The 25,009-nt window shown below is 48.4% G+C and overlaps 5 protein-coding genes across 5 annotated transcripts; 4 read left to right on the top strand and 1 right to left on the bottom strand.

Moving 5' to 3' along the window:
- Positions 1 to 50: 50 nt before the first annotated feature.
- Positions 51 to 1,814, bottom strand: BKA55DRAFT_662910 (transcriptional regulator of RNA polII, SAGA, subunit-domain-containing protein; the record flags this gene model as incomplete). The annotated part of the gene is made up of 3 exons (XM_046197641.1): positions 1,324 to 1,814; positions 831 to 1,268; positions 51 to 793 (listed from the first exon to the last, which is right to left on the bottom strand). Exons 1-3 carry the CDS (start codon positions 1,553 to 1,555, stop codon positions 51 to 53), a joined length of 1,413 nt encoding a protein of 470 aa, XP_046051471.1. The 5' UTR covers positions 1,556 to 1,814.
- Positions 1,815 to 1,951: 137 nt separating this feature from the next.
- Positions 1,952 to 5,207, top strand: BKA55DRAFT_612647 (Spc98 family-domain-containing protein). Its single transcript, XM_046196668.1, has 2 exons — positions 1,952 to 2,270; positions 2,331 to 5,207. Exons 1-2 carry the CDS (start codon positions 2,134 to 2,136, stop codon positions 4,831 to 4,833), a joined length of 2,640 nt encoding a protein of 879 aa, XP_046051470.1. The 5' UTR covers positions 1,952 to 2,133; the 3' UTR covers positions 4,834 to 5,207.
- Positions 5,208 to 11,661: 6,454 nt separating this feature from the next.
- On the top strand, positions 11,662 to 13,098 carry BKA55DRAFT_508052 (uncharacterized protein; the record flags this gene model as incomplete). Its single annotated transcript, XM_046187390.1, has 1 exon — positions 11,662 to 13,098. The coding sequence occupies one exon, from the start codon at positions 11,662 to 11,664 to the stop codon at positions 13,096 to 13,098; it is 1,437 nt and encodes a 478-aa protein (XP_046051469.1).
- A 932-nt stretch (positions 13,099 to 14,030) lies between these two features.
- Positions 14,031 to 16,069, top strand: BKA55DRAFT_508452 (major facilitator superfamily domain-containing protein; the record flags this gene model as incomplete). The annotated part of the gene is made up of 3 exons (XM_046187433.1): positions 14,031 to 14,478; positions 14,594 to 14,732; positions 14,983 to 16,069. The coding sequence occupies 3 exons, from the start codon at positions 14,031 to 14,033 to the stop codon at positions 16,067 to 16,069; spliced, it is 1,674 nt and encodes a 557-aa protein (XP_046051468.1).
- A 5,076-nt stretch (positions 16,070 to 21,145) lies between these two features.
- Positions 21,146 to 23,468, top strand: BKA55DRAFT_593109 (uncharacterized protein; the record flags this gene model as incomplete). Its single annotated transcript, XM_046195504.1, has 2 exons — positions 21,146 to 21,573; positions 21,623 to 23,468. 2 exons carry the CDS (start codon positions 21,146 to 21,148, stop codon positions 23,466 to 23,468), a joined length of 2,274 nt encoding a protein of 757 aa, XP_046051467.1.
- Between the last annotated feature and the right edge of the window lie 1,541 nt (positions 23,469 to 25,009).

Raw genomic sequence — 25,009 nt, 5'->3', positions numbered from 1 at the left:
TCCACCTCGACGTTAGTCACGTCGAAGTTTTCAGCTTCGTCGGACACGTCTCAAGACCCTGCCGCAAGGCACGAGTCCAATATGCCATCTAGCATATCGGCATCCTGACTTTCTGCACCCTCCCACCATGCTTCCGTGTCGATATCCATAGCATCAGGGTGACCATTCGCAAGCTCGAAAACGTGTCCTCCGTTTGCCTCTGAATCATGTTTCTCATCTGTGTAGCCTTCAGGTGGTTGGTCACACACCCAAGTGTAGTCATCCCAATTCTCCAGTTCCCCTTCCCGGTATCCGTATATAACCTGTGTCATCAACACAGGGAACTGTGCCATGCCAGTATCGGCCATCTCTAAGGACAGGCGAAGATCAGACATTCCCAAAGGGCCTCTCTCGCTCGCAGCTCTGGATTCAATCGGCAGAAGCCCACTCTTGTCTCTGGAGATCTCGCCTCGCATCGCAGCTTCTTCTTCGTATTCCAGCTGTCGCTTATACTTGTGCGTTTGAATCCATGTTGTTCCAACGCCAAACCCAGCACTACCTGATTCACCAGGTCCATTACTCCTCGTACGGCTGAAGACCTGTGTAAGGACCTCCTTGATGAAAGTTTCCACAGCCACCGACAGAAACTGGGGGGCGTCCGCTGTATGCCCGTTGACCAGTCCTGCCTCGTAGCAAGAGGGTAGCATTCGGCCGGAGATCATATTGATATCAGGGAATTCGCCAGATTCGACCGCCAAAGGTTGAGCATATCTTTTTCGAATTTCTAGGTCGAAATCTTGTATTTTTGTTAGAGCTTTGCCACAATAAAAGCGCTTTAATACAATACATACTCATGTTGTTTATGCCTCCTACTGTCGGGGTGGCATCTGTTACTGTAGAAAGTTTGCGACGTGTGTCTTCAAAGACGTTGGATATGCTCTCGTGCGGATCCCACTTATTACTGGTCAGCAGTTGGATAGGAGGCGGCATGAAGATACTGACATCGTTCTGGACCAAATCTTTGATGCGCCTGCGGTCTCGAGTTGGTAACTGCATTACATCTCCCTTCAACCTCCGCTCCGTAGCATCGCCGGATACTGGCTTGGTCCCTGTCGTCGCTGCAGGTTTATCGTTGGCGCTGACCCACGGGGCCAGGCCTTGATCGGGCATCTCTCGAGTAACATTTCCGTATATGGCAGCAATGAGATTATTGTGTAAGTGTTCCTTGTCCCCTGGGCCTGCGAGGATAGGGTCTATTCGTTCAGAATATTCGGCCTGATTTAAGCGTCCTAAGGATATGTGAGTAATTGCGCATATGTAGTTGATAGGTGTCGTAGCATCTACCTATTAGGAACTCGGTCGTTGATTCTTTATATATCGCCCATTTCTCGTTGCCAATGGCGGCCTTAAGTGCAGTATATAGCGGTTCGAGATCAATTCGGGCGGGAATGATCTGACTAGACTTTGCTATCTTGGGCGCACCAGAGATAGATCCAGCGAGTGTCTTGTTGGATAGAATAGGCGTCGAGAGGCTGACGGATGGACGGCTCAAAGCCGCGGGGTCGATGTCTGGCATCTTGATAGGAGTTGAATAAGCGACAGCGTCGCGTGCGACAGAATAGCGCGGCGCGACGCGATAAAAAGACGCATGAGTTGGATGAAACGAACGGGGGCTTTGACGCGATCACTGTAGTGAGATTAAGCTGATGAAAAAGGCATGTTGCGTCGTTTAAGTTGATGGGCGACTTGCTCTGCTGTTGACGTGAGGTTAAAGGTGAATGGATGGTTTCGAGTGTAGTTGGTTTTTGCCGCGAAGCACACCCAGCCAGGGATACATCAGAGCAGTGTGAAGGTTTTGTGTACTTGAACAGTTGCCTTAAAGCCGAGGGAGAGCAGGTCCCCGCTACATTCAACCTCTAAAAAGGCACTAAGCAACTCGCCCTGCAGCACCACTACCAACTTTGTCTGTCGCGCCTGTCGCGTCTGAGCTTCATGGTTCTAATCACGCTGATATTCAATTGGATAAGTTACCCAGAACTTTCGCCTGCGCATGTCCAATTTCTTGATTGAATTCTCTCCTGAACAAAGATTTTCTGCGATTATATTGATCTCCAGCCCCATACCTACTCTTGAGTGGCATGCGACGATGCCGTCATGGCCCCCGATCGCATCACCAACGCTATCGACAGCCTGATAACCCACATCGTGCCCAGTGATCCCAATGATCCTGAAGATGTTGCGCAAGAACGTCACGATACTTGCTTCGAAATTGTTAAATCTATAATAGACAGGTATGTATATCTTCTAAAATGTATCGAACAATATGCCAAAACTCACCATTCGTGGTCTAGTCCAGTTTCCCCCGCTATTTCTTCTGATGTCAACCATGCCTCCGACCTTATAAAACGAAAGCTCATCCAGAGCAATCCCACCCAAGCTCTGCGCTTCTCGAATTTATATACCCGATTACTTTCACTTCCTGTGCTGGAACACAAATGGGCAATACTCTATCTCCTCTATCAGCTTGCTGATTCTCCAGACCCTAGCGAACCGCTTCCACTGAGCCCAGTGAAGCCTTCGGCGCCCAATTACCGAGACGCCATCAGTCGCGATGCCATCAAACGGCAAGGCCGGGAACGTACCATTAAGGGCTCTCGATTCGAAGAGGAGCAGTTCAAGGAGGCGTTTCAATCAGAGGGACTCAAGAAAGTTCCACAAAAAGAGAGCAAGCAACCTAGCAAAGAGGGAGATCCACGTCTTGAGCCAGCAAAAAGAGACGTTTCGCTGAAATCAACCTTGCTGGCAAATAATTATTCGGAAATAGAGCCTCCGGAGTCAGTTATCCTGAGAGATCTTCCCTTTACTCTTCAGGGACTTTCATCCACCACACTACCTTTTGCAAAATCAGATCTTATCAAATTACCGGCGACACTTCCTTTACCAATCATTTCCCTACTTCACACTCTTGCTGAACCCTCGCTGCTTTATCGCGGCCTCGACGGGTTTTGTAAGACTCCTGCGAGAGGACTTCTAGGCCAAAGCCTCAGAGCTGCTATCCACGGTGAGCTTAAGTCATATTTGAGTTTGATAGCAACTCTTGAGAGTCAGATACGAAGAGCACTTGCATCTCTTGACGAGGAAGCTCCAAGAGAAGGTATTGGAAGAGCAGGTGTCACGCTCAAAAGATGTGTAGTATGGACACGCGAAGCAACGATGGGCCTCAGATTAATGAGCCTCATTGCTGAAGAATCCGAGAAGAACAGAGGGGGGCAGCTTGTCTCCCTGATTCATAGTTTCTCTTCTTCCCATGGAGATCCTGTGGTGGCTGCATTCGCAGAGAGACTATTAGGAAGTTTCACACGGCCATTCTACGACATTTTACGGCACTGGATTTACGACGGTGAACTGTCCGATCCTTTCCACGAATTTTTCGTCAGAGAACAGGCTCCCAACAAAGATCAGGCGAAGGCTAAGGGCGCAGGCAATGTCTGGGAGGACAAGTTCGAGATCGCTGCAGACATGATCCCCAGCATCATTACTCAGGACTTTGCCCAGAAGGTCTTTCTGATCGGGAAGTCACTGAACTTCATCCGACACAGCTGCGGTGATGCCATGTGGGTTGAGGATTACTCCAAAGCTGCTTCCAAAGAGTTAAGGTATGGTGACACGGCCACGCTGGAAGCTTGGATCGATGAAGCTTACAAGACCACCATGAAACGTCTCATTGACTTGATGGCCAACAAGTTTCACTTATTTAAACATCTTCAGGCGCTCAAGAACTACATCCTTCTAGGGCAGGGAGATTTTATCGCACTCCTGATGGAGTCTCTGGCTGCCAACCTTGATCGTCCAGCTGGAGCACAGTACAGACATACTTTAACGGCGCAATTGGAACACGCTATCCGAGGATCAAATGCCCAGTACGACTCTCCCGAAGTTCTACGGCGACTGGATGCTCGTATGCTGCAGCTATCCCATGGTGATATCGGATGGGATTGCTTTACCCTTGAGTACAAGATCGATGCACCTGTCGATGTTGTCGTGACAGAGTGGGGCAACAGGCAATACCTAAAAGTCTTCAATTTTCTCTGGCGTATCAAGCGAGTAGAATTTGCAGTACTGTCAACCTGGCGGAAGTGCATGACAGGTGCTCGTGGAGTTCTCCAGAACTCTGACCCTGCAGTCTCTCAAACGTGGAAGTCGACGCGCGGTGTTCTCGCCGAGATGATTCACTTTGTGGGCCAACTCCAGTACTACATCTTGTTTGAGGTCATCGAATCCTCGTGGGGCGAGCTTCAAAAACGGATCCAGAAGGAGGACTGCACTTTGGACGATCTGATCAAGGCGCATACACGGTACCTCAACGACATCACTCATAAAGGTCTCCTTGGAGCAAAGCGACGCACGCACAGCTCTGATGAAGATGACCGCACAACATATATGATGCAGCTTGGTGAAATCTTGAGGTTCATGCTCAGCTACCGAGACTCAGTTGACGGACTTTACAGTTGGAGCGTGTCAGACTTTACGCGACGTCAGGAGGCTGATGTACGAAGTACCACACGGCACAACGATGATCACGATGGCCTTGACACGCCGATGGCAGGTTCTGGTGGTGTGGCCTCCGAGTTCCCCGTTCTACAAGAGCGTCTTCGACACTTAGGTGCATCATTCCGAACTCGTTTGCAGATCCTCCTTGGTGATCTTGCATACCAGCCAGATGTGGATATGCGATTCCTCGGTGTTGCCATGAACTTCAACGACGTTTATCAGCCGACACGACGGAAGGTTAAGGCAGCTCCCGGAACTGCGGCGACGGCGCGAAGTGCTTCTACAAACAGAGGCGAGAAGTGAAGGTGGAGGCCTTTGTCTGGACGTTGGTTATAGAAGTTGCAATAGTTGTCATGCATAATGATATGGGACGAATCATGTTTGTAGGTAGGACAGGGGCTCAAAAGCGTATGCTTCTTTCATGCACCTGTAATAGACTCTTGTTCTTATGTTCTTGGTTCTTCTGCAAAACATGATCCGGTGTGAGAACATCGACATTGCTGCTCCTTGCATGGTCCATCACGTCTTCCTCTACTGTATTGCCTGGAGAAAGAACGCAAAAGCCATACCAATATAGATATTGAGCTAGACTTTACCAGTGCCATTTCTATCAAGTGTGATTAGAAACGATTCTGGGCGCTGGCATCTCATCATTGCTGATCTGATAAAGCATGCACTGTCTTGTTTGGAACGACCAGATGCTAATGAGTCCGTGACATCGCTTTGCCAAACATGCTATCATCGACGGGGTCTTCTACTCATTGATATGCATCTCCATTTCTATTCCAGCACTATATACTGTTTGTCTGTTTCAGACCACCTCAGGCTTTTCACAAGCCAGTCGGATGCTTGTCCTGCCTTACAGTTGCCGAGCCATAAGCAGACCTTACTTAGCTACCTACCCTTTATCCAAAGCGGTTCTAGACATGGCTTGTAAGCACGTAACCAAAGCCAGACCTAGCAAATATAGGGCATTGGATATAGCAATTTGAAGGAGAAAAGGCCCTGATAACATAGGCAGAGCCCTCAGGGTTAGGGAACCCATGAGACAGCAGAATGCCAGATGAAAGGCCTCTGGTAGGGGACCAGAACGCTTCGCCCATCTGAACCCAGAATCTATAACGCTTTGAGAGTGTTGGTCTATGAGTGACGAGCGTGCTCTCAGTTATTGTGCTCAAGTTGAAATTCAGACATTGTTATCGTTCGTCTCATCGTATATCGTAACTCCAACGGCCACCTGATAGCATGGCGTCAGTTCCTTGCAAGCCGCGTTAGAGGAAAAATCCCATAAGGCAAAGATCGGCAGGGCCGTTGATGGGTATTTGACGACAGTTTATGCAAGGTTGTTATATAAGGCTGCTTCAGTAGATTGTTTGATACGTGGCAGGACGAATGATTGTTTGACAGAATTGATAAGTTTTATCAGCCAGGCTGACGAAATGCTAGTCTTGATGACTGCTTCTAAGTCCTGTAATTAATACTTGTCCCAACTAAAAGCAGGCAATGTATCATATGTTTTTCACTAAGGGAAATCGTCTTCCCCGAACTCATTAGTCCTCCTCGCCATAAATTTCGTTATCATACCTAGTACGAAACACCCTCTTGACGTATTAATATGTTTCCCTTCCTCGGTTGATTGGGCCCTGGTCAGTAGGTTAATGGGCTTCAGCCGGAAATCCAAGAACATGAACGCGGCGTCGGCCATGACCTCTAAGAAAGCTAGGAAGATCCCGGTTACCCCTTCTAACCTTTTCTTCCAGTGCCCCACCAACCTTTACAGCCCAGTCTACCTTAGCCTCAGGGTAAGGAAAAACAACGGAATGGGTTACACCAAAAATCGCTGAAATCCCACCCACGGCCTTCCGCTGTTTTCCCGTACCCCCTAGCTTAGGTAGTCAGTGAACATACCTGCCTAGCCTGCTACCTGTTCAGACAAGAGAGGCGAAAGGAGAGGACTGGTGCGGGCTATAAGTAAGGTAATTATTACAATTCATTAGTTATAATGGCGAGGCCAGTTCTCGGGGGCGCCGGAGCGCCAATAGTTTCCTGCTGGGGTCACATATGGTCATAAACAAGTTAACTCTACGGATAGTAGTGGGGAAATTGAATATATGAGCTGAAAGCAAATGGTGCGGTTAGGATAATGCACCGATAAGTTGGAAGTATCATCGTATTTCTCCTCAGTCGCTTAAACACACAAAACGGCCTTTCACTCATCTAGAGCATTGGTTCAGCACACATAAGGGACGGGTATGCCATTACCCAGAGCCGTGAATCTCTTACTCTTGTAGTACTATGGTATGTTTGGTGATCCGAAGCCTTTCATGGTTATGTCAGGGTAAAGTCTACAGCTTTCCTAAGCTACTAGTTTTTTTTGGAATGATAGATAGATCGGAGAAACAGACACCAACGACTAAGAAACGGTCCTTTCACCCCCATACCGCCCCGCCTTGCCCTCAACAAGTTCCTCATGGGTAAGCTGCCTGACGTGTGTTGTTGAGCGCATATGCATATGCGGCTTTCAGCCATATACTTACACTGGATTCGGCAAATAACTTCCAATTGGCTGATTACAAACCAGTCGTGATTCCTTTGACCCCTTTTGACTCAAAGTGTGGTTATCTCCCTGGTTTGGCAGGTTAATTACCGTGTTGTTTGTTGCACAGACATTCCTCAGTGCCCGTCATATCATGAGACATCCATTGCGATGTCAGAGACACTCCAGGTGCTTTGATTGTAGGCAACTCAGGTTGTGGCACGTATCGTTACGCGTAGGCAACAACAGTTCATTGAGCATATTCGACGTGGCCGGGTGTGTCTCGATACAGGGCCAGAGAAGGGATTACCCGAATTGGTGTTGAGTTCTTATCAACGCGGCTTGACTAGGCATATTCTGGACCATGTATTTGAATATCTACCAGCTTGCGCTTACCGATTTGCTCTTCGGGCATCATTGCATCATTTCAAAGAGTGTCAGTTTGATTGTGGTCCATGGCATGGAGATCAAGATTGGTCTGCTGTCAATGTTGAATACTAAAACTCATACATAATTACAAGGGACAAGTGCTAGCAATAAAATTTCGCTTATCCCTTTGCTTTGGATGAGCGGCCTTCTAGAAGATGTAGAATTGCCTAAGGGGCCGGGGCTGTCGGCTCGGAATCAGGCATATGGCCCCCACAACCATATTAGCAGCAGAAAGAAAAATGCTTGTGCATGTCCCCCACTGACATTTCGCTGTCTGTCGTCCAGACAGCTGGTGCTAGCGATGGCCGATTCCTAGTTAGTCGCGGGACCGTGACTGATACTTATTTTCTCTTTCTGTGCAGGTTCTGAGATACAGACCGGGGCCTTGTTTATCAAGTGATGGTGACGACCTTTGATGTTTATTTGAACTTTGATCTTTCGTCTTTTCGTTCCCTTTTCAGGTGTGTTTGATGCCCTGTTCTTTTTTATTTCTTGCCAGTCGGCAACGTGACAGAAATGGGATGTTTTTGTTCGGAGCGATCCTGGTAACAACACACCTGTTCAGTGGTTGAAGTCATTCCAATGATATCGGCACGATGCAGCGCATTCACGGGCGAGGCAGTTATTGGCGGTACATCTACAAAATCAAAGTCACATCTCCAATGCCTTTCTTTCTTTTTAGGTGGACTTAACTGGGTTATTAGTCAGTGTTTGTATCTATACCTCCCCTTTCGATAATGTGGCTCTTGAGTAAGGGACGAGACCGTGCATGTCTTGCACAATCTCGCCTTGGTGCTTGTCAAGACAGTTTCAACGATGCACACCAAGATTTATGATGGGCGGAAGTGGCCTCCTTCCTACGAACATAGGTGCGTAGTAATTTTGTCCCTCGACAATAAACGCCAAAATAATGCAAGACTTCATCGAACTGGGCCACGGGAGTTTCGGGGGGTAAGGTGAGGTAATCGTTGGAGTGTATCCAGGTCAGGGATGTTATACATGGTGTGTGTCCTCTTCTCCGTGTTGCCGTGCATGGATACCTGGCCAGGTAGAAACATGTACCTGCTTCCTTAGCACCAGAGCCAAGACATGGCTCCCGCCCTGTTGGCTGTTCCCCAGGTTTTGTCGCTTTTGCCCTTGTTAAGTTGATTGGCGGCTTGTTACGTCGTCGTCTCACAGGCCAGCTCGCCCTGTCAATGCTGTTTACTGGTAACTTGTTGGCGGCATAGGTATCGTGCAATGACAGTAACGCCCTTGTCTGCCCCGGCTTTGGTTAGGACCTGGGTTGATAGTCATTCAAGTCAGGCTCAGGTTGGGTTGTGAGATGAGGTACCCGGGCTGCGTCGATAATGAGGTACCTTACTCATCTCATCCCATCCCCATCGTTTTGCTCCTTCCCTATCAATAACTCTCCCCTTTATAAACTGGCCTTCCACCCCCTTCCCCGGATTGTCCTTTTCTTATATCTTACCTACCTATCTGAAAAAGCTTTTCCTAATCATCCACTGCCTCGTCTTTGACTGCGGCCGCCTTGCATCCGTGCAAAATCTTTCAGTTGTTCTTGTTCCTTGAAGCCCTGGCCTAACTCTAACGATAGCGACCATTTCCAGATATTCTCTGGTTGCTGAGCTACCCCTTCCGTAGCGACCTCATAAGTTCAGGTCGGCGCAGAGAACTAAAAACAACGAAGGAAAGAAAACCTCGTTATCGGTACACGCTCGAGTCTACAGATACAAGATTCGGACCTAACGTGTATCACAAAGTCACTGGGGCTAGCTCCATCACATACCCACAGTTTACGCAAGCCGCTTTGTTTCTATTCTGGTATGTACTGTCTTTCTTGACTTATAAGTCAGCTTCACCCACGTCAATGGTTCTTCTCCTAACAACGCATTCACACAGAAACCCGACTCTGTTCCTTGTCCCTGAAGCGAAAAAGAAAGAACGAACGAAAGAAAGAAAAAATGCCTGGTCCACACTCCTCTTCAATCCAGGCTTCGCCCCGCAACATGAGGGTCGTCACTTCGCAAGACCTCCTCTACACCAGTATCACCGCTACTCTTTCCACTAAAACGAACCGTCCCTCAACTCCAGTCCATCATATCCAAGAGGATGACTATACCGTACCTGCTCCTCCCCCGCCCAGTCCTGTCAGCTTTAGGCCTGAACATTGGTCCACGTCTGGTCGCCGCTGAGCTGCAAGTCTTCTAGATGAGGAACTTCTAAGGCTCTGGCGATACCTCGCTACCTACCCATGCACCCCCGTAAATACTTAGAACTGGGCCAGGAAACCAATATTTTTGCCCTGGGGGAATGTTTTGTTGCTTTGTTATTTGTTCTGCCAGCGTTATCGCGATATCATATTAGTGCGCTCTGGAGTCTGGGTGCAAGTCAAATAATGGAAGTACGACAAGTATGTTTTTTTCATGCAAGCTATCATGAAGGTTGTGGATTTCGGATAATGGCGCATTGGTTTGATCCAAGGAGCAAGCAAAAAGTTTTATGGGCAGGTTTCGTTCTTGTCTCTTTCAGAAGATCAAACTATGTACAGCTCTCACTTGTTTCTTTTGATGGTTGTTGTTAATGAAGTTAGAGAACCAACGATTACTGCGGCTCTTGTACTATATGAATGCAATGTTTCAAGAGACTGAAATGCAATCCTGTGTGCCTAAATGATATCATGATATCCCAATACTGTCGCGCCGAGGAAAAATAACCCTGACTGACCTGCTGGACTATTCATACGTATAAAGCTCGTTTCCGGAGTACCCCGAATACTCTACAAATATAGGTACGTGTGCTTATCCATCGGGCCACCACACCGAAATATACTTGACCTGGGTTCATAAAGCAACGGTTTTACTACTATTAGCCGAACCAGTGTCGGGGGAGCACAGGTAGGGAGGGTTGCAACGACGTTCAGTTTGTCCTGGTATTGGGAGCACAGACAGACATTAACACTTAGACCCCCTTTCAAGCCATAGAGACATGTGGAAGAGGGTTTAAGTATCTCATTCGGAAGCTTAGTACCTTATAAAGATATTAACTTACCTAGAGCCTACAGAAATGTCATCAACGGCCTTAAAAGTACAGATCGGTTGTACCTGCTGACTCGTACCGGCACCTCAGGAGAAGTGCAGAAATTGACAGAGTTTAGACAACGGGAGCCGAGATGCGAACTTCCGAATAACAGTACCTAGGTTAAAAAAAGAAGAAGAAGAAAATTTCACTGTCATGAAAGCTCGTGCCTGGATTTGATCAGTCAACCTACCAATGCTCGAGATTGGAATTGGTACTCAAGCTTGGGTAGGTATATAGAAGATCCAGAGACATCTTCGGATAAAGCAAAGCGATAGTACGAAAAGAGGAAGGGGCTTGCCAGCATCTCCATGATCATTTCCATTAAACTCTTACATGCATTAAACTTAGCTCTGCGACCTCATTCCTTTCCAAGCCAACGAAGCACACATTTCGCAAATTCTGGCGCATGAATCGGGGGAAGCGAATATGCCAAGAACCCAACGAAGGCAGACAAGGAAAGCAGCCTGATTGGATTTCGAGAAATGTTGAACGCTGGGCGACGTACCTGCCTGCTACAGCGAGACGTCCAGTGTTATTACCGAAGTCTGAGGAGCTTGATCCGAAGCTTTTCAACGAGAACGAAGTGAGGGCACGGATCAAAATGTAGTAAGGATCTTGTTAACTATTAGGTATGGTTGAATACGGTAATGATATTGTTCTACTGGCACTCTAATATGACGATATTACCTCTGCTTGCAGGCCTCTGTCTTTTTGGCTTAGGTGCTCACGGAGAGTTGGATAGACCCGTGCACCACTTTAACTTTATTCGCGAGTTCGTGAGACAACTTTACGCGTACGAGACGCGGTGAGCGCGTTAGAACGCGTCTAGGTCTTCGCGTTTCCCTTGACGACGGAGCACATTCCAACTTTCTGTGGGTATGACTTCCACTTTCCAAGACATCACCTTTACTTTCCCAATCTTCGCAATTCTCTTCACTGCAACTTCCGTAATTGAGTCTTCTCATTTAATGACCTCCGCGACTTCCTTTCTTGTACAGATAGCTCTTGATATCTCGACATTCTTCTCTGCGCCTTCCACTTGAAATCGCTTCCTCACGTGTTTCTACTCTCAAAGAAACTTAAGGATGCCTCGACCGGCCAGGCGCAACCAAGCTGCACCTTCTGCTAGCCATTCCATTACCAACTTCACCCGTGTCTCGAAAACTTATACCCCAAACGATACTGCCAAGAAAACCGTCAGTCAACCTATATCTTCGGTAACCACCAGGAAGCGAAAAGCGGTCACAGACGGAGAAGATGCCCATCCTAGGATCAAGGCTCGAACTACCTCGTTTGCTCCAAGTAGTGACGACGAACTTGCCACACCTATAAAGCCCGTATCTAGAAACCTGGAACTGGTTTCAAACCTGATCAAGAAGGATATACCATTTGCAAAAGGCAAACGAACTGCAAAGACAACCCCTTCAAGGGCAAAAACTGCCCACAAGCCCATCGGAACCACACCTCTTTCTGAGAGCAAGAGGCAAGGAAAGACAGTACAAACCAAACTTGACAATGTATTCAAAACGCTGCGCAAGCCCATGGTGGACAAGGATGCCCTTCCTCTCCACCTTGCTGAGCTCGTTGACATACACCGATCATTTGTCAAGACGATTATGATTCAATTTGCTCATAACGGCAACAATTCACCTATCGACGTACGCACACTTGCGCCACACATTTCTCAGTCGTGGGGTAAACGCCAAGTCACTATCGAGGATATCCGACGATGCATCGCTATACAGACTTCGACAAAGACCAACACTCATTCACCATTCATGATTGTCGATTATGGCCGGGGAAAGATTTGTGTTGAGCGCTCTTCTGTCGACATGGCGATCAACGAAGAGCGTTTGCTGAAGCAATTTGAGGTAAATTTGAGAGCATTAGGCACCGAACGCTCTGCCGACGAAATGGATATTGACCTTCCGTTGGATAACCTCTCACTGAACGAGCTTCCCCAAGTGGATATAAAGAATATGGACAACAGAACAACAGCGAATCCAATTCTGAACAAAGGACAGCGTGCGTTGTCAGAGCTTAAGAGTGGCATTGCGACCAAGCAGCACGAGAAGGCAGCAAAACAAAACGCGGCATCCAACAGCCCCCTTCTCAACCCAGATGGCACAAAGATGAGCCTTCTCGATCGATTACGATTAAAGCAATTAGCTAAAGCCAACGAGCCACTTCCCCCTACCGGACCCGAGCTTCAGCGACGTGCGGCTCTCAACCGCGTGGGTGATGTTGCAGCAACCATTTCAATGCTGAGCCTATCCAATCCAATGTCTCTGCCACGACAGGCCTTTACGATGGCAGTTATACTCGAGAAGCTCAAGGACTCTCTCCGGGTCCCGGTATCCAAGGAGGAGGGCGCAACTTGCGTGCGTTTAATCGCCAGCGAGGTTGCTCCGGAGTGGCTGCGAGTCGTTACAATCGGAGGCAGGGAAAACGTGGTTGTACAGCGTAACAGCCAACCCGTCGATAGAGTACTACAGAATCGTGTACAGAAGTTGTTGACCTAGGAATGATGACGGAGGAACTGTGGGACACATGTTTAGATATGAGAATACCCCGGAGAGGCATGGCTTTTGACCGAGACTAGTGGATAAGCATATACACAAGCATTGGGAGGAGTTGGCGTTCTAGCATTTAATACTATGACAGAACTTGTATTACAACTTGGTGTTTGCTTATAGGTGCTGTAATAATAAACCGGATTAAACAGAAATTTGGACCGTACAGGGCTATTAGTGGTGCAAAGAGAATCACATTGACCAGATTTGCATCCATCCGTGCTCGAATTTTTGAGAGGCGATTTTGTCATACCGGAATACTTGACGGTGACCCCCGAACAAAAAGTGGATTCATCACGACCGAGTCGGAAGCACCATTCCGACCCGCCAGACCACATCCGAAGACAAGCGCCGATGTCCGGGTTATTCCCAAAACAAACCAAAATTCAGCATAAGAAATGTGCCGGAATGTACTCCGAAGTCTCAAGAGTCACCCACAAATGTCCCCATCTTGGGACTTGAAAGGGACGCGTTTCGTCCGCTTCGTCACGGATGTCGTTTACCGCAACGGAGCTGATCGGGAATAGGTGCGATGTGGATTGCAGACACACCAGATATTATGCATCGGTGATGATTGATAACTTTAGGTTCGGATGTGATGAAGAAATGGGGAGGGGGGTGATCCCATGTTTGGTACTGCTTTTGTTGGAGTTTGATAATCGAGGGCTCTTAAGGATTAAATCTGCATGTTCCTTGTGGGGAGCTCCCAAGTGCTACTATACCTTGTAGCTACTGATCTTTTGGTGCCGTTTGATTTATTACTTTAAATTCCCATACTTCTAGGAAATGTTCAGTTGTTATACCATTTTTGTTTGAAGCGGGACTGCAAATCCACATTCTTTCCAGAAACCCAAATCAATGTCTAGAGCCCAACGCTTACCATGCTGAAGACATTACATGATTCACACGATGAAATATCATCATCTGCCATGAGCGAGACAGAGTCTTCTCCACGGATTGCGGTCCGAGTCGCAACCCAAGAGGCTATCAACCGCACAACGTCACACATATCGGGCCACGATGCTTTCGAACCGGCTGCCACTATCACTGCCCCAGATGGCAATGTGCCTTACCGAGAGGCAGGTGATGAGATCTTTGACAAAGTTTCCTCGAGACGCAAAGTTGCTATCGTGACCGTCCTGTCATTTGGGGCATTCCTATCACCAATATCGAGCACTTCAGTGTTAGCAGCAACACCAGAGGTTGCGAAGACTTACAACAGTACGGGAAGCATTATAAACCTTAGCAATGCAGCGTATATGATTGTTATGGCGTTATCCCCTTTATTCTGGGGACCCATGAGCCAGGTTTATGGAAGGCGGAGTGTAAGTGCTTGTGGTGAACTTCGGTCGGTGCTCTTGTTGGAACCAGGTGGTCAATTAGTTCCTCAAGTTTTAATGCAGTGCCCGACAGCAAGAAGAAACACTGACAACCCGATAGGCAGCCTTGTCCTCTTCGGCCATATTCTTCTTACTCAGCCTAGCCACTGCATTGGCCCCTAATCTCGCCTCATTTATCGTCTTTCGGGCTGCTTCAGCGTTTGGGGGAACAGCTTTCATTCTCATCGGCCCAGCATGCATTGGGTAAGTCGTCGCGTTTTCCGTTCTTCTACCTATAAACTGTCTCATATCTTTGAGAGGATCCCAGGTCAAAGGTAAGACAGCGAGCCTTCTGATCGGCGGGCTGAACATTCACTTGGATTTGCTCAGTAATCATACTCTGAGTGACCAAGCTCTGGTGTCTGCATTTTTATTCAAACGGCCAGCTCGCTCTTCACGGAGATTCGATACTAACGAGTGCTCTCTGACAACCATTGATACTAATAAAGAATAGTGACATCTACCGTCCAATAGAGCGTGGTGCAGCAATGGGATGGTTTCTGACCGGCACGCTTGTCGGTCCTGCGTTTGGACCATTTTTGGGTGGTATTATTGTAACATATTCATCCTGGAGGAGTATCTTCTGGCTTCAGACAGGACTGGCTGCTGCTGGGGCACTGGGAGTGTACTTTGTTGTATGCGAAACAGCCCATCACCTCAAGATCAATGATCTGAAAAGCCTCTCGGGCAAGAAGAGGGCACTGAAGATTCTCGGCATGATCAGTCCGATGCGAGTCTTGCGGCTATTTCAATTCTTCAATATTGCACTGGTGGCTTGCGGTAGTGCATCCTTAACCTGGAACATGTACAGCCTCCTGACACCGATCCGTTATGTTTTGAATCCCCGCTTCAAGCTCGACTCACCGTTGCTATCGGGTCTGTTTTACCTGGCGCCCGGCTTCGGCTACCTGGTAGGGACTTTCGGAGGAGGGCACTGGGCGGACATGATGGCCAAGCGATGGATCAAGAGGCGTGGAGGTGTCCGAATACCGGAAGATCGACTTCGATCCACTCTGCCTTTCATGGGCGCAATCATGCCGGGAAGCATGCTGGTATATGGCTGGACTGTCGACAGAGAGGTTGGAGGTATTCCGGTGCCAGTCATTGCCATGTTCGTACAGGGCGTGGCGCAATTGTTTTGCTTTCCCTCGTACAACACATATTGTCTCGATGTCATGCCTGGTCAAGGGGCAGAGGTGGCTGCCACGAACTTTTTCGCAAGATATCTGGTTGGATGCATCGCTTCAGCTGTGGTCCTGCCAGCAGTCGAAGCAGTCGGCATTGGATGGTTTTCAACCATCTCAGCGGTGTACTTGATAGTCTCAGCTCTTGCGACTATGGCTGCAATTCGATGGGGGAAGGGCTGGCGAGAGAGAACTCAAGCGAGGCTAGAGGGTCCCAAGGAAAATGAGAACGAGGCCAAAGTCGATCATGATATGGATACAGATCGATACAAAAGCGCTCAAATATTAGGACCAAGCTCTGCGTTTGTCAGGAGTTGTCCAGAACAGCAGAGCCGAGACATGGGTCGTGAGACCTGATTCTTGCAAAGGGATGAGATAAAATAGCGACAGCTTACGGAGGCATTACTAGTCAGTAAAATAAGATCAAGCTTTACAACGAGACAGAGTAGCTAGCATTTGGAGTAGAATTGGGAATCTAATGGTGTAAAAGTGAAGTGGTGAAGTTATTTGGCGTTTCCGCAAGTCCTTATTGTTCCACGCAAACAAGTGCTGCCACCTTGGAAGGACTAGTACAAAATACAACAGGGCGGACGCATTGCACTCATCAATTGCATGTAACAGATACAATATATTATGGGAGAACTGCCAAAGATTGACTTTCTTCCGTATACATGTGAAATCATCGGTTACTGGACTCGGCTGTCACCCCAGCCTTAGCCAGACGGGAACCGAAGAACCTGGGAGCTAATAATAAGCCAGCCTTACAGAATTTTCCCCGTGGCTACTGTTGCACTACGGGACCTTACCACTTTGCCCATTTGCTGACAGATGTGACCAACCGATGAGTAGATCGATGCAAGGCGATGTTGTTTTGCGGCATCATTAAATTAGGAATGGTGCGGAGAATGGAATTGTAGTGCAGCCAAAAGATAACGCAACTTTAACATTAGGCTTAGTGTTAGGCTTAGGCTCATGCGGTTTTGCTGTTCTCTTCGAATTCAAGGTTACACGATACTACCTTAGCCTCAACGTCTTGGCCTGTTAGCCGATACGATGCGATACGATAGGCTCAGGGGGACAATACATGAACACCGTTGCGAAATGCAAGAAAGAATACTCTGTTCGTGTCGAGTTCTTGCGTGCAACGCAACGCAGCATGATGGGCCACACTAGTATTGGCCTCTGTTGGGGGTGAGATTTTGAGGGAATCCGGCCCGCAAGTCAATCTCAATCCCAGTTGAGTTAAGTGGTTGAGATGAGAAACAAAAATAAGATGACACCGATGCAGGGCTGGTCAATTGGCGCGTGGTGACTGGACAACACCAGCCTTTCCAACTTGGCATTACCGCGAGACCCGCCCCATTTGAAATGACCTTGCACAGCTTTGGAGATTGGATTCTCTACAATGGCTACCTCTAGTATCAATTGGGATTGGGGACTTGAGGAAATGACCACGACCCAGTCAATCATCCTCAGGTAACAATAAACTTGCTAGCTGCCAAGGAATATGTTGATCAGAAAACGGCGGATCCTCTTTTGAGGTACATAAGTCAACACTCGCTTAAGAATACGAAGGCATCGGATCTCAAATATCAAGCATATTCAATTCTACTAATGAAGAAACACGGTGGATACGATAATGCGTTATACTTTTGCAACGACATCGGCAAAACCTCAAATAGACTCGGGAACCCCCCCACAGCATGGTCAGTGGCACCATCCCAGTCAGTGAGCCCTGTGGCAGCATAATCGCCAGCAAGACGTTACACGGACGAAACACGAGAACGGGGATATATTATGTGAAAGGGTTCGTACAGTAATAATTACTAGGTAGTACGTCTCCAACAATAGAACATGCTGAGTCACGGTTGCTTCTGGTGGTTCTGTTCATATTCACAGTACGTACACACGATGGTGACAGACAACAGAAGACACCGTGGTGAACGATGAGCTAATTAACAACCTGTCAGCAATTTGCAACGTCTTGTAAGCAGAAAGAACCCGAGCAGGCAAGGCCATCCATCTGCAGAACTGGTTCGCTCACCCCTTGCACGCACTAAAACGCCCAGTTTGTGACTTTGTGTCAGCAAGTGAGCAGCCCTTTGGCAATTTCTTGCTGCCAGCCTTGGTCCATCTGAACATGTGCGGTTTATTATTGTCAACTTTCCTCACCAGCCCCCTGCCGCTTGACTTCATTTAGAGGTACCTGCCACCTGTGGCGCTGGCGTCTTCTCGCGATGCAACCATGGCTAAAAGCTTGGCCAAGAAAACAGTTCAAACTTCAACGGTCATGGATCTACGCTTCGGCCGAATCACAGAGCGGAATAGTTGAGAATAGGTGAACTCGCCGTTACTCTACTATAGGTAGAATCAACTGGGCATGCAATTTGTTAAACTGCGACAGACTGAATAGCCAATCGTGGGATTCCGTCAAATCAAATTGGTACGCTTGCTGACCCTAAAAAAAGACCCATAGTGGGGGTAAGGTTGCTATTCTCAGATTGTTGACGTTAACATTGTCTTGGATCGGATCGGCATACAAGGCTTCGCAACCAGCGTTACAGAATGAAGCAGTGTGCATCTATCTCCAACAGTTCTACTTGATACAATTCTCCGTTATGAATTCCCACAGTCATAAACCATTTAACACCCGTGGGAAAGAAATAATTGGAGTAGACCCTAAGGACGCGTGGCGGGAGGACCCTCGCCCACTCTGTGTCCCTGTCCTTCGACTTGACGGAAGGGGGCGTGGCCGGGAGAGAGTCAGGGTTTGCGTAGCCAAGATTCACCGACTCACGTCTTGAGACTGATTGTTCAGTACAAGATTCTAAACTGAGATCAATTTACATCGCACGGGAAGTGATCGTTTCAACGGCTTGTTGTTGATTTGAATCTAATTTACTCCCGTAGATTTGGAGTGACGACTTTTCGGAAAGAGTCGAAATGAGATGCCAACAAGCATAAAAGAGGAGGGTCGCTCTCGGCACTCATTTGCCAGTGAGACATGCCTTGAGCCTATTGTCTTCCAGGCTGGTCGCTAGCTGAAGATCTCAGCATACTCCTGACATCGCTACGTGATAGGGACACTTCCGAGTCCCATGCTCGATGCCTCGGGATGTGGCCTCTATGCCTCTTCCACCATACAAAAAAAGAGCCACACTGGTGATGGGCAGATGGGTTCGTAGTGATTGACAGGCGGCTGAGTCCACGGTACTGATTCAGGCGCCGATCAGGAGTTGTAGGACGCGCAACCACCGCCAGAGGCAAGCATGGCAATGTTTGAGCTCCGAAGCTTCATGATTGACAAAGTGCGCTATAATCAGCCACGAGAGCCTCTCCCTTCTCTAACAATAGGGGCGGACTGGCCCTCGCTCGTAGACCCACGGGTTTATGTTCCATGGATGCCCCAGTGTGCTTTCTAATCTTTCTGATTGGGATGGAAGCGATAGAAAGTTGCTGGGATATGGCGCAATGACAGGGGATGCAAGGCTTGGGTCAAGGACTCAAGGCTTAGCTGGAAGCGATTGTCGTTGATTGTCCTCGACAAACCTCGTCTCATCCTCTCGTCGGTAGAGAATATGGAACGGCTAGTAAAACTTCAGAATTCCGTCTCCAGGACAGCGGTAGCGATGGCGGCAGTAGAACCGGCGATGACATTGTCATGTCCACAACAGTAACGGTCCTGTTGATTGTTTACAACGTGGAGCTGCAACGGGTTGATTGATTGATTCCCAAAGCCATCGATAATATGTCAGATCAGCGGAGACTTGCCAAGGTCCAGCCAATTGAGCCTCAGATATGCCCCGAAGGCGTTTGATTTCGATCGTTGGTTGGATATTTGAAGGATATAGTGTTTCTCATTGGATACCTGTCTCCACCCCCGGCAACACCGTCTGATAGAGCGTCAAGGGAAAAGGCCCTGTCAATGTGTTGATTTGGCAAATCTACGGTGTTGAAAGCGAGCTGAAGAACGTGCTTGTGAGCCACTTATTGCCGTTTCTGGAGGGTTTAGTATCCATTCTCTAAAGCTTGAATGGAGCCCTGTTCCAGTCCAAATTCTTCGATGTTCTCCAAATGCCTGACGTTGACCCAAGTTCCCTGGGCCCCTTGTCAGTAGTGAGACTTGGCTTTGGAAGTACAAGCTTCCCTGCAGGCTTGGTCTCGAAACTGAAGATGAAGACACCTTACATGTACTGTCCGCCTTTCACTGTGCAGCGTACCGTTTGCACATCACGAAATTTCCTAGGGTCTCTATATCAGCGGGTTATTTTCTTCGTCTTTCTTTTAAACCCTGAGTCTCTGCCAACGGTCTCCTTAGCTCAGCACAGCCACTGAGGAACACCTATTTGTGATCCACCGAGCGCTGCTTTGGATGGGCACTATTTACGTGACGTTGGCGGCTTTTACACCAGCTATAAATGCATCCTGTCTGCAGTCGTGCGTCCCGGGCTCTCCGGGGCATAGGTGAAGTACTTGGGTGCCTAGGCGACAGCCACCACCAGATGCAGGTCTAAATTGAAGAGGCCTTCAGTCAAGAAAATGGGTGCAAATAACACGGTACAAAATGTAGCTACAGTGCAAGATAGAAAGTGAATGTCACCTACAGAAGACAGTCCCTGCCCCCTAAATGAGGTTCCATAGGTAGCCATACCCCTTCCATTGTCCATCCTTCCCGGTCCCTTTAGCGGAGCCCCGTACCTAGCGGGCCCCATCCGTAGGTACTTCCGAGCCGTACTGTGCAGTAGAGGCCCGCCTGAGTGCTTTCCTCCCTCGTCCCCCTATCGCCCTTTGCAAGGTCCTGGATAGCAACCCCTTGTCCCATGTCCATAATCCCCTGCTCTCGCCTCTCCTCTCCTGGCCTGGTCTGGCTTCGCTTTTTTTTTTCTCCCTCCTATCTTTTCTTGGTCAACTTCTTTTCTCTTATTCCCCCCTCCTTTCTTTTCCCCCTCGTCAACGCCTTCGCTCATCGCTCGGCCTGTTCGTCACTCTCCTCGACGCCCTCTTCTTCTAATCGCAAATTCGACGAGCACCGATCCCGTGTTGCTTCAAGCGTTTGCGTCGCGTCGCGCGATTGTGCTGTTCAGCCTCACCTCCTTTGATCTCACTGCCGTCGTCTCATGACGAGGTAGTATTTTCGCCTGCTCAATCTCCGCCCTTTATCGGATAACATCTTTCGTCGACTTACCTTCCAGGATATCTCGACGACTGCCAGTCGTTACTTTCACCTGCAACCTGTTGAATAACCCTTCGATGTCGGCCGGCTCCACTACGACTTTCGCTCCGTATACAAGTTAATTTTCGCCATTACCTGTCTCAACCAGTAAATCTCACCATTTCACGCACCCGCCATACAAACTCCAGCGAATCGACAACCCCTCGGCCTAAGCGTGCCAGACTCTTCAGCCTAGTATGCAGCGGCGCCATTCAGTCACCATGGCCGCCCGCAACAACAATAATTCGCGAGGCCCATCGGGCAGGAAGATCGATCCTCTTCTCCCCTATTCCATTATCTCAGAAAAGACCAAGAAACCCAGACTTCGTATGCGATCACTTCTGGGCCCCTGCCATGCCCGAAGGGTGTTCACCTGGCTCCTTGGCGTGGCCTTCCTCATTACCCTGGTTTTTGTAAAATCCCGAAGTTCTGGCTACAGCGTTGGAAAGATGAGCGGCACCAAGACTCAACAACCCATTGCGACCGCTACCGTCGTGAACACACAGGGCGAAACTGTTGTAATGCTTACCGGTGATATGGATGGTGATGGAAAGCTCGAAACCGTTCCTGAGGGCGAATATGTTACTGCTGATGAAAAGAAAGAAGTTGCTGCGCAACTTGAGAAAATGCCTTGGTTGAGATTTCCTCAGTACGTTGAACAGTTTAATCTGCTATGCTTTTACTAATTATATACTCAGCCTCGACGGATATTTCCATGGTCTTCGAACTATTGTCAGCAAAGCCAACCTTATCCCCGAATATCCCAATATTACTGATAAGGCTCCTCTGCCCTCTCCCGCTATGAGCGACCATGTGCCTAAGCCTCAGAAGTACATTCCCTACGACCATGGCAGTGATGTCAAGACCTGCTATCTCGATTCCAAGAAGTCGGTACCTGCTCCTGATCTGTATGCTTATAATGGCGTTCCTCAGCACATGCCGGATCCCGCGATCGGTTCGTACAAGCTCCTCGGTCTCAGAGACGATATCTGTTTCGATCGTTTCAGTCGGTATGGACCTTACGGCCTGGGTTACAGCAGAGCCCAGGGCGGCCTAGATACCGGCTTGGACACCGAGGCTTCTGGTAACGAGCATGTTTGGGCGGAGACCGGAAAAATCAACTACATCGATGTCAACTGGGCGGATGCACAGGAAGACTGCTACAAAGCCAATAAGCACCGATTCAAGCAGGTCAACCCTGACACTCAGGAACTCTCAGAGACAAGCGAAAAGAAGGGACGCATTGCTGTCGTTGTTCGAACATACACCGGCTTCAAGTGGACTGAACTAGCTGTGCTGAACTTCCGTGCGCTTATCAGTGAGCTTTCCCTGCGATCCGGTGGTGAATACCAGGTTCACTTCTTGATGCAGGTGCGAAATATTGATGAGCCCATCTGGTCTGACAAGTGGACTGTACAGCGTATCATCAATGACAATGTCCCTGCTGAGTTCCGAGGCCTAGTATCGCTTTGGAGTGAGCCTCAAATGAGACTCATGTACCCCGGACGATTTGGCGAGACGATCGAGAACCCTAGTGGTGCTGATATTCACGGCATCTACCGTAGCGCCCATTTCCCTCTTCAAGTTTTCGCTATGCAACACCCCGAGTATGAACACTACTGGAACTGGGAGATGGATATGCGATATCTGGGCAGCTACTACGAATTCTTTGACCGCCTAGGCAAGTGGGCAAAGGAGCAGCCTCGAACTCTTCTCTGGGAACGCAGCGCTCGCTACTACATTCCTCCCTACCATGGCACTTGGGAGAACTTTTCTCAAACTGTGCAACATGACACTCTGGCCTCAGGTCGCGCTCCCATCTTCGGTCCGCTATCTTTCGAGGGCAAGGAACAGCTACGACACGATGAGTGGGGTCAATCGATGATGCCCCCTTCATGCAGCTCTGATGCTCCCGATCGATCTAAGTGTGGTGTCGGTGAGGAGGCTGATATTATCACTCTCAATCCACTGTTCGATACCGAGCAATCTGGCTGGGTTTTCTCGGATGATGCTACAGGTTACAAGGCTCCTCCTCCGCGACGATGCGCTATTATTACCGCCTCGCGTCTCAGCCGTCGTCTGCTGATGTCCATGCACGAAGAGGTCTGGCGATACCACCATACCATGTTCTCCGAGATGTTCCCTCCAACCGTTGCGCTGCATCATGGTATGAAGGGAGTGTACGCCCCGCACCCTATCTTCCTTGACCGAGCTTGGTACCCTTTCAGTGAAATTGACGCAGCCTTCAACGCTGGTCGTGATCACTCGACATCTGGTCCTGGCAGTCCTTTTGACCAGCTCAACGAGCATAACCACAAGGGCACCAGTTGGTACTTTAACAGCGAGTTCGCTGGTCTTATGTGGCGCCGATGGTTAGGCTACGCCCAGTTAGATGGCCGTGGCAAGCATGGGGGTCGTGCCAATGAGGGACGGGAGCGAGGTGGCAAGACAGAAGAGATGAACGAGAACAGCAGCGGCCGGTTATGTCTGCGTGGTATGCTGGTGCATCCCATCAAGTTTGAGCATCCTTCAGAGAAACCTTGAGCTTAGGGACACGAAACCAAGTTCCTTTTCAACCTTGTCGCCGTCATGAGCAAGGCGACACTACATGTCCTCCCTCTACCAGCGCACACGACAGACATCACCACGCACATATGCATTTGCAGGAGCATCTGTACAAATATACCCACGACTACTGAATGGCAAGACATCCGATTCCTAGTACCACTATGACGATGAGGGAGATGACGCGAATTCTATGCATCTATTTTATCCAGTTCCTTCCTTCGTCCGGCTTGCATTCCGTTTACGGACCCAGCGAACTTGTCCTAGAACTACCTAGACACTTTATTATTTGAACCTTATCATACCTTACTTATTTCTTCACTTCCAACGTTTGGGTATTCTCTCGGCCATGGGTTTCCTGAACGCCGTCCTAATTCGTCCCTCTCGTCTTGGCTGGGAATCATTCGAGGTTGTCTGCATATTTCAAAACCAAAACTCACTGTTTTTAACTTCTCTGTCAATTCTCTGTTCTCTTTTTTTATTTTACCTTTGTCACTCAATCAGTGTGGCATGTCGTTTCTGGGTATGAGGCATCCAGGACCAGACGCGGAAGGGTTCTCCGCGCATGCTACGGGGCGTTCTGGACCGGGGGATTTTGGGAAGACAAATGTGAACATGGTGCGACTTGTATAGATTCGATCTAGTATTAGAGGTGGCAGTTTGGTGTGAAATTATAACTGGGTTTGAACCCAACTTTTTGGTTCGTGTGTTGATACTCGTGCTATAAGCTAAACGCTCTTGGATAGGTAACATCCAACATAAACGTGTTCCAATTTGGCTGGCAATCGGTTCAACGTCAGAGCCTCAGATCTTCCCCATGGTTTAAGGTTTATGGAGATGAGTTTGGTAACCAGATTTGCTGGTGCCTCAAGGCGGCTTCGGTCAAATGTAAGATGAACGAACTCCCTACAAGTGTGAGGAAGAGGTTCGGGGTCAGGTACCAAATTACACATGAACTGTTTCGATACCACATGGAAGACTGATATATAACGACCTACACTACCAATTTCATTCTTTGGATCCCTTTGGTAGTAGAGGTAAGTAATAATTAAAGTCATTTCTCTGTAGTTCTGTCGTTTTCGCGAGACTGTGTATCTTTCTTCTGAGTAGGTGGGCTATAGTCAGCGTTCAGCCTAGTGGATTTTATGAATATCATAATATCACTAAAGCTCTACTGCCTAGTAAGTATTCTTAGCAAGAAGGGGGTCGCTGTTGTCCTACTTTCTTCGTTATCAAGATTTTGTTATCGAAGAATTGGAGTTGATGGGACCGTTGCGTCTGTGCGCGAATCATTCTTATACATAAATTCATCCCCAGGAACAATGTTCTCTTAGAGTGGGAGCAAAAAAAAAAAGGAGTCATTCAGGGCATGTTATCTGTTCATAATTCCAAAGTCGAGGCCTCTTATCAGCTAAGCCGTCATCCATTCAATTGAAGGCGCCTTCTTCCCACTAACCAATCTCCATGTCCCAACTCAGAGTTACACCAAAAACATTAATAAAAAGGAACTAAATGTGAGG

This window comes from Fusarium redolens (assembly GCF_020744475.1).
Source record: "Fusarium redolens strain MPI-CAGE-AT-0023 chromosome Unknown BKA55scaffold_6, whole genome shotgun sequence".
Classification (NCBI taxonomy): Eukaryota; Fungi; Ascomycota; class Sordariomycetes; order Hypocreales; family Nectriaceae; genus Fusarium; species Fusarium redolens.
This window is presented reverse-complemented; position numbering and strand designations above follow the sequence as displayed.

Excerpts from the sequence above, each read along its gene's own strand:
- BKA55DRAFT_612647 (XM_046196668.1), top strand. The coding sequence starts at position 2,134 with ATGGCCCCCGATCGCATCACCAACGCTATCGACAGCCTGATAACCCAC. Across the intron at positions 2,271-2,330 it reads GTTAAATCTATAATAGACAG|TCCAGTTTCCCCCGCTATTT; the intron begins GTATGTATATCT and ends TTCGTGGTCTAG.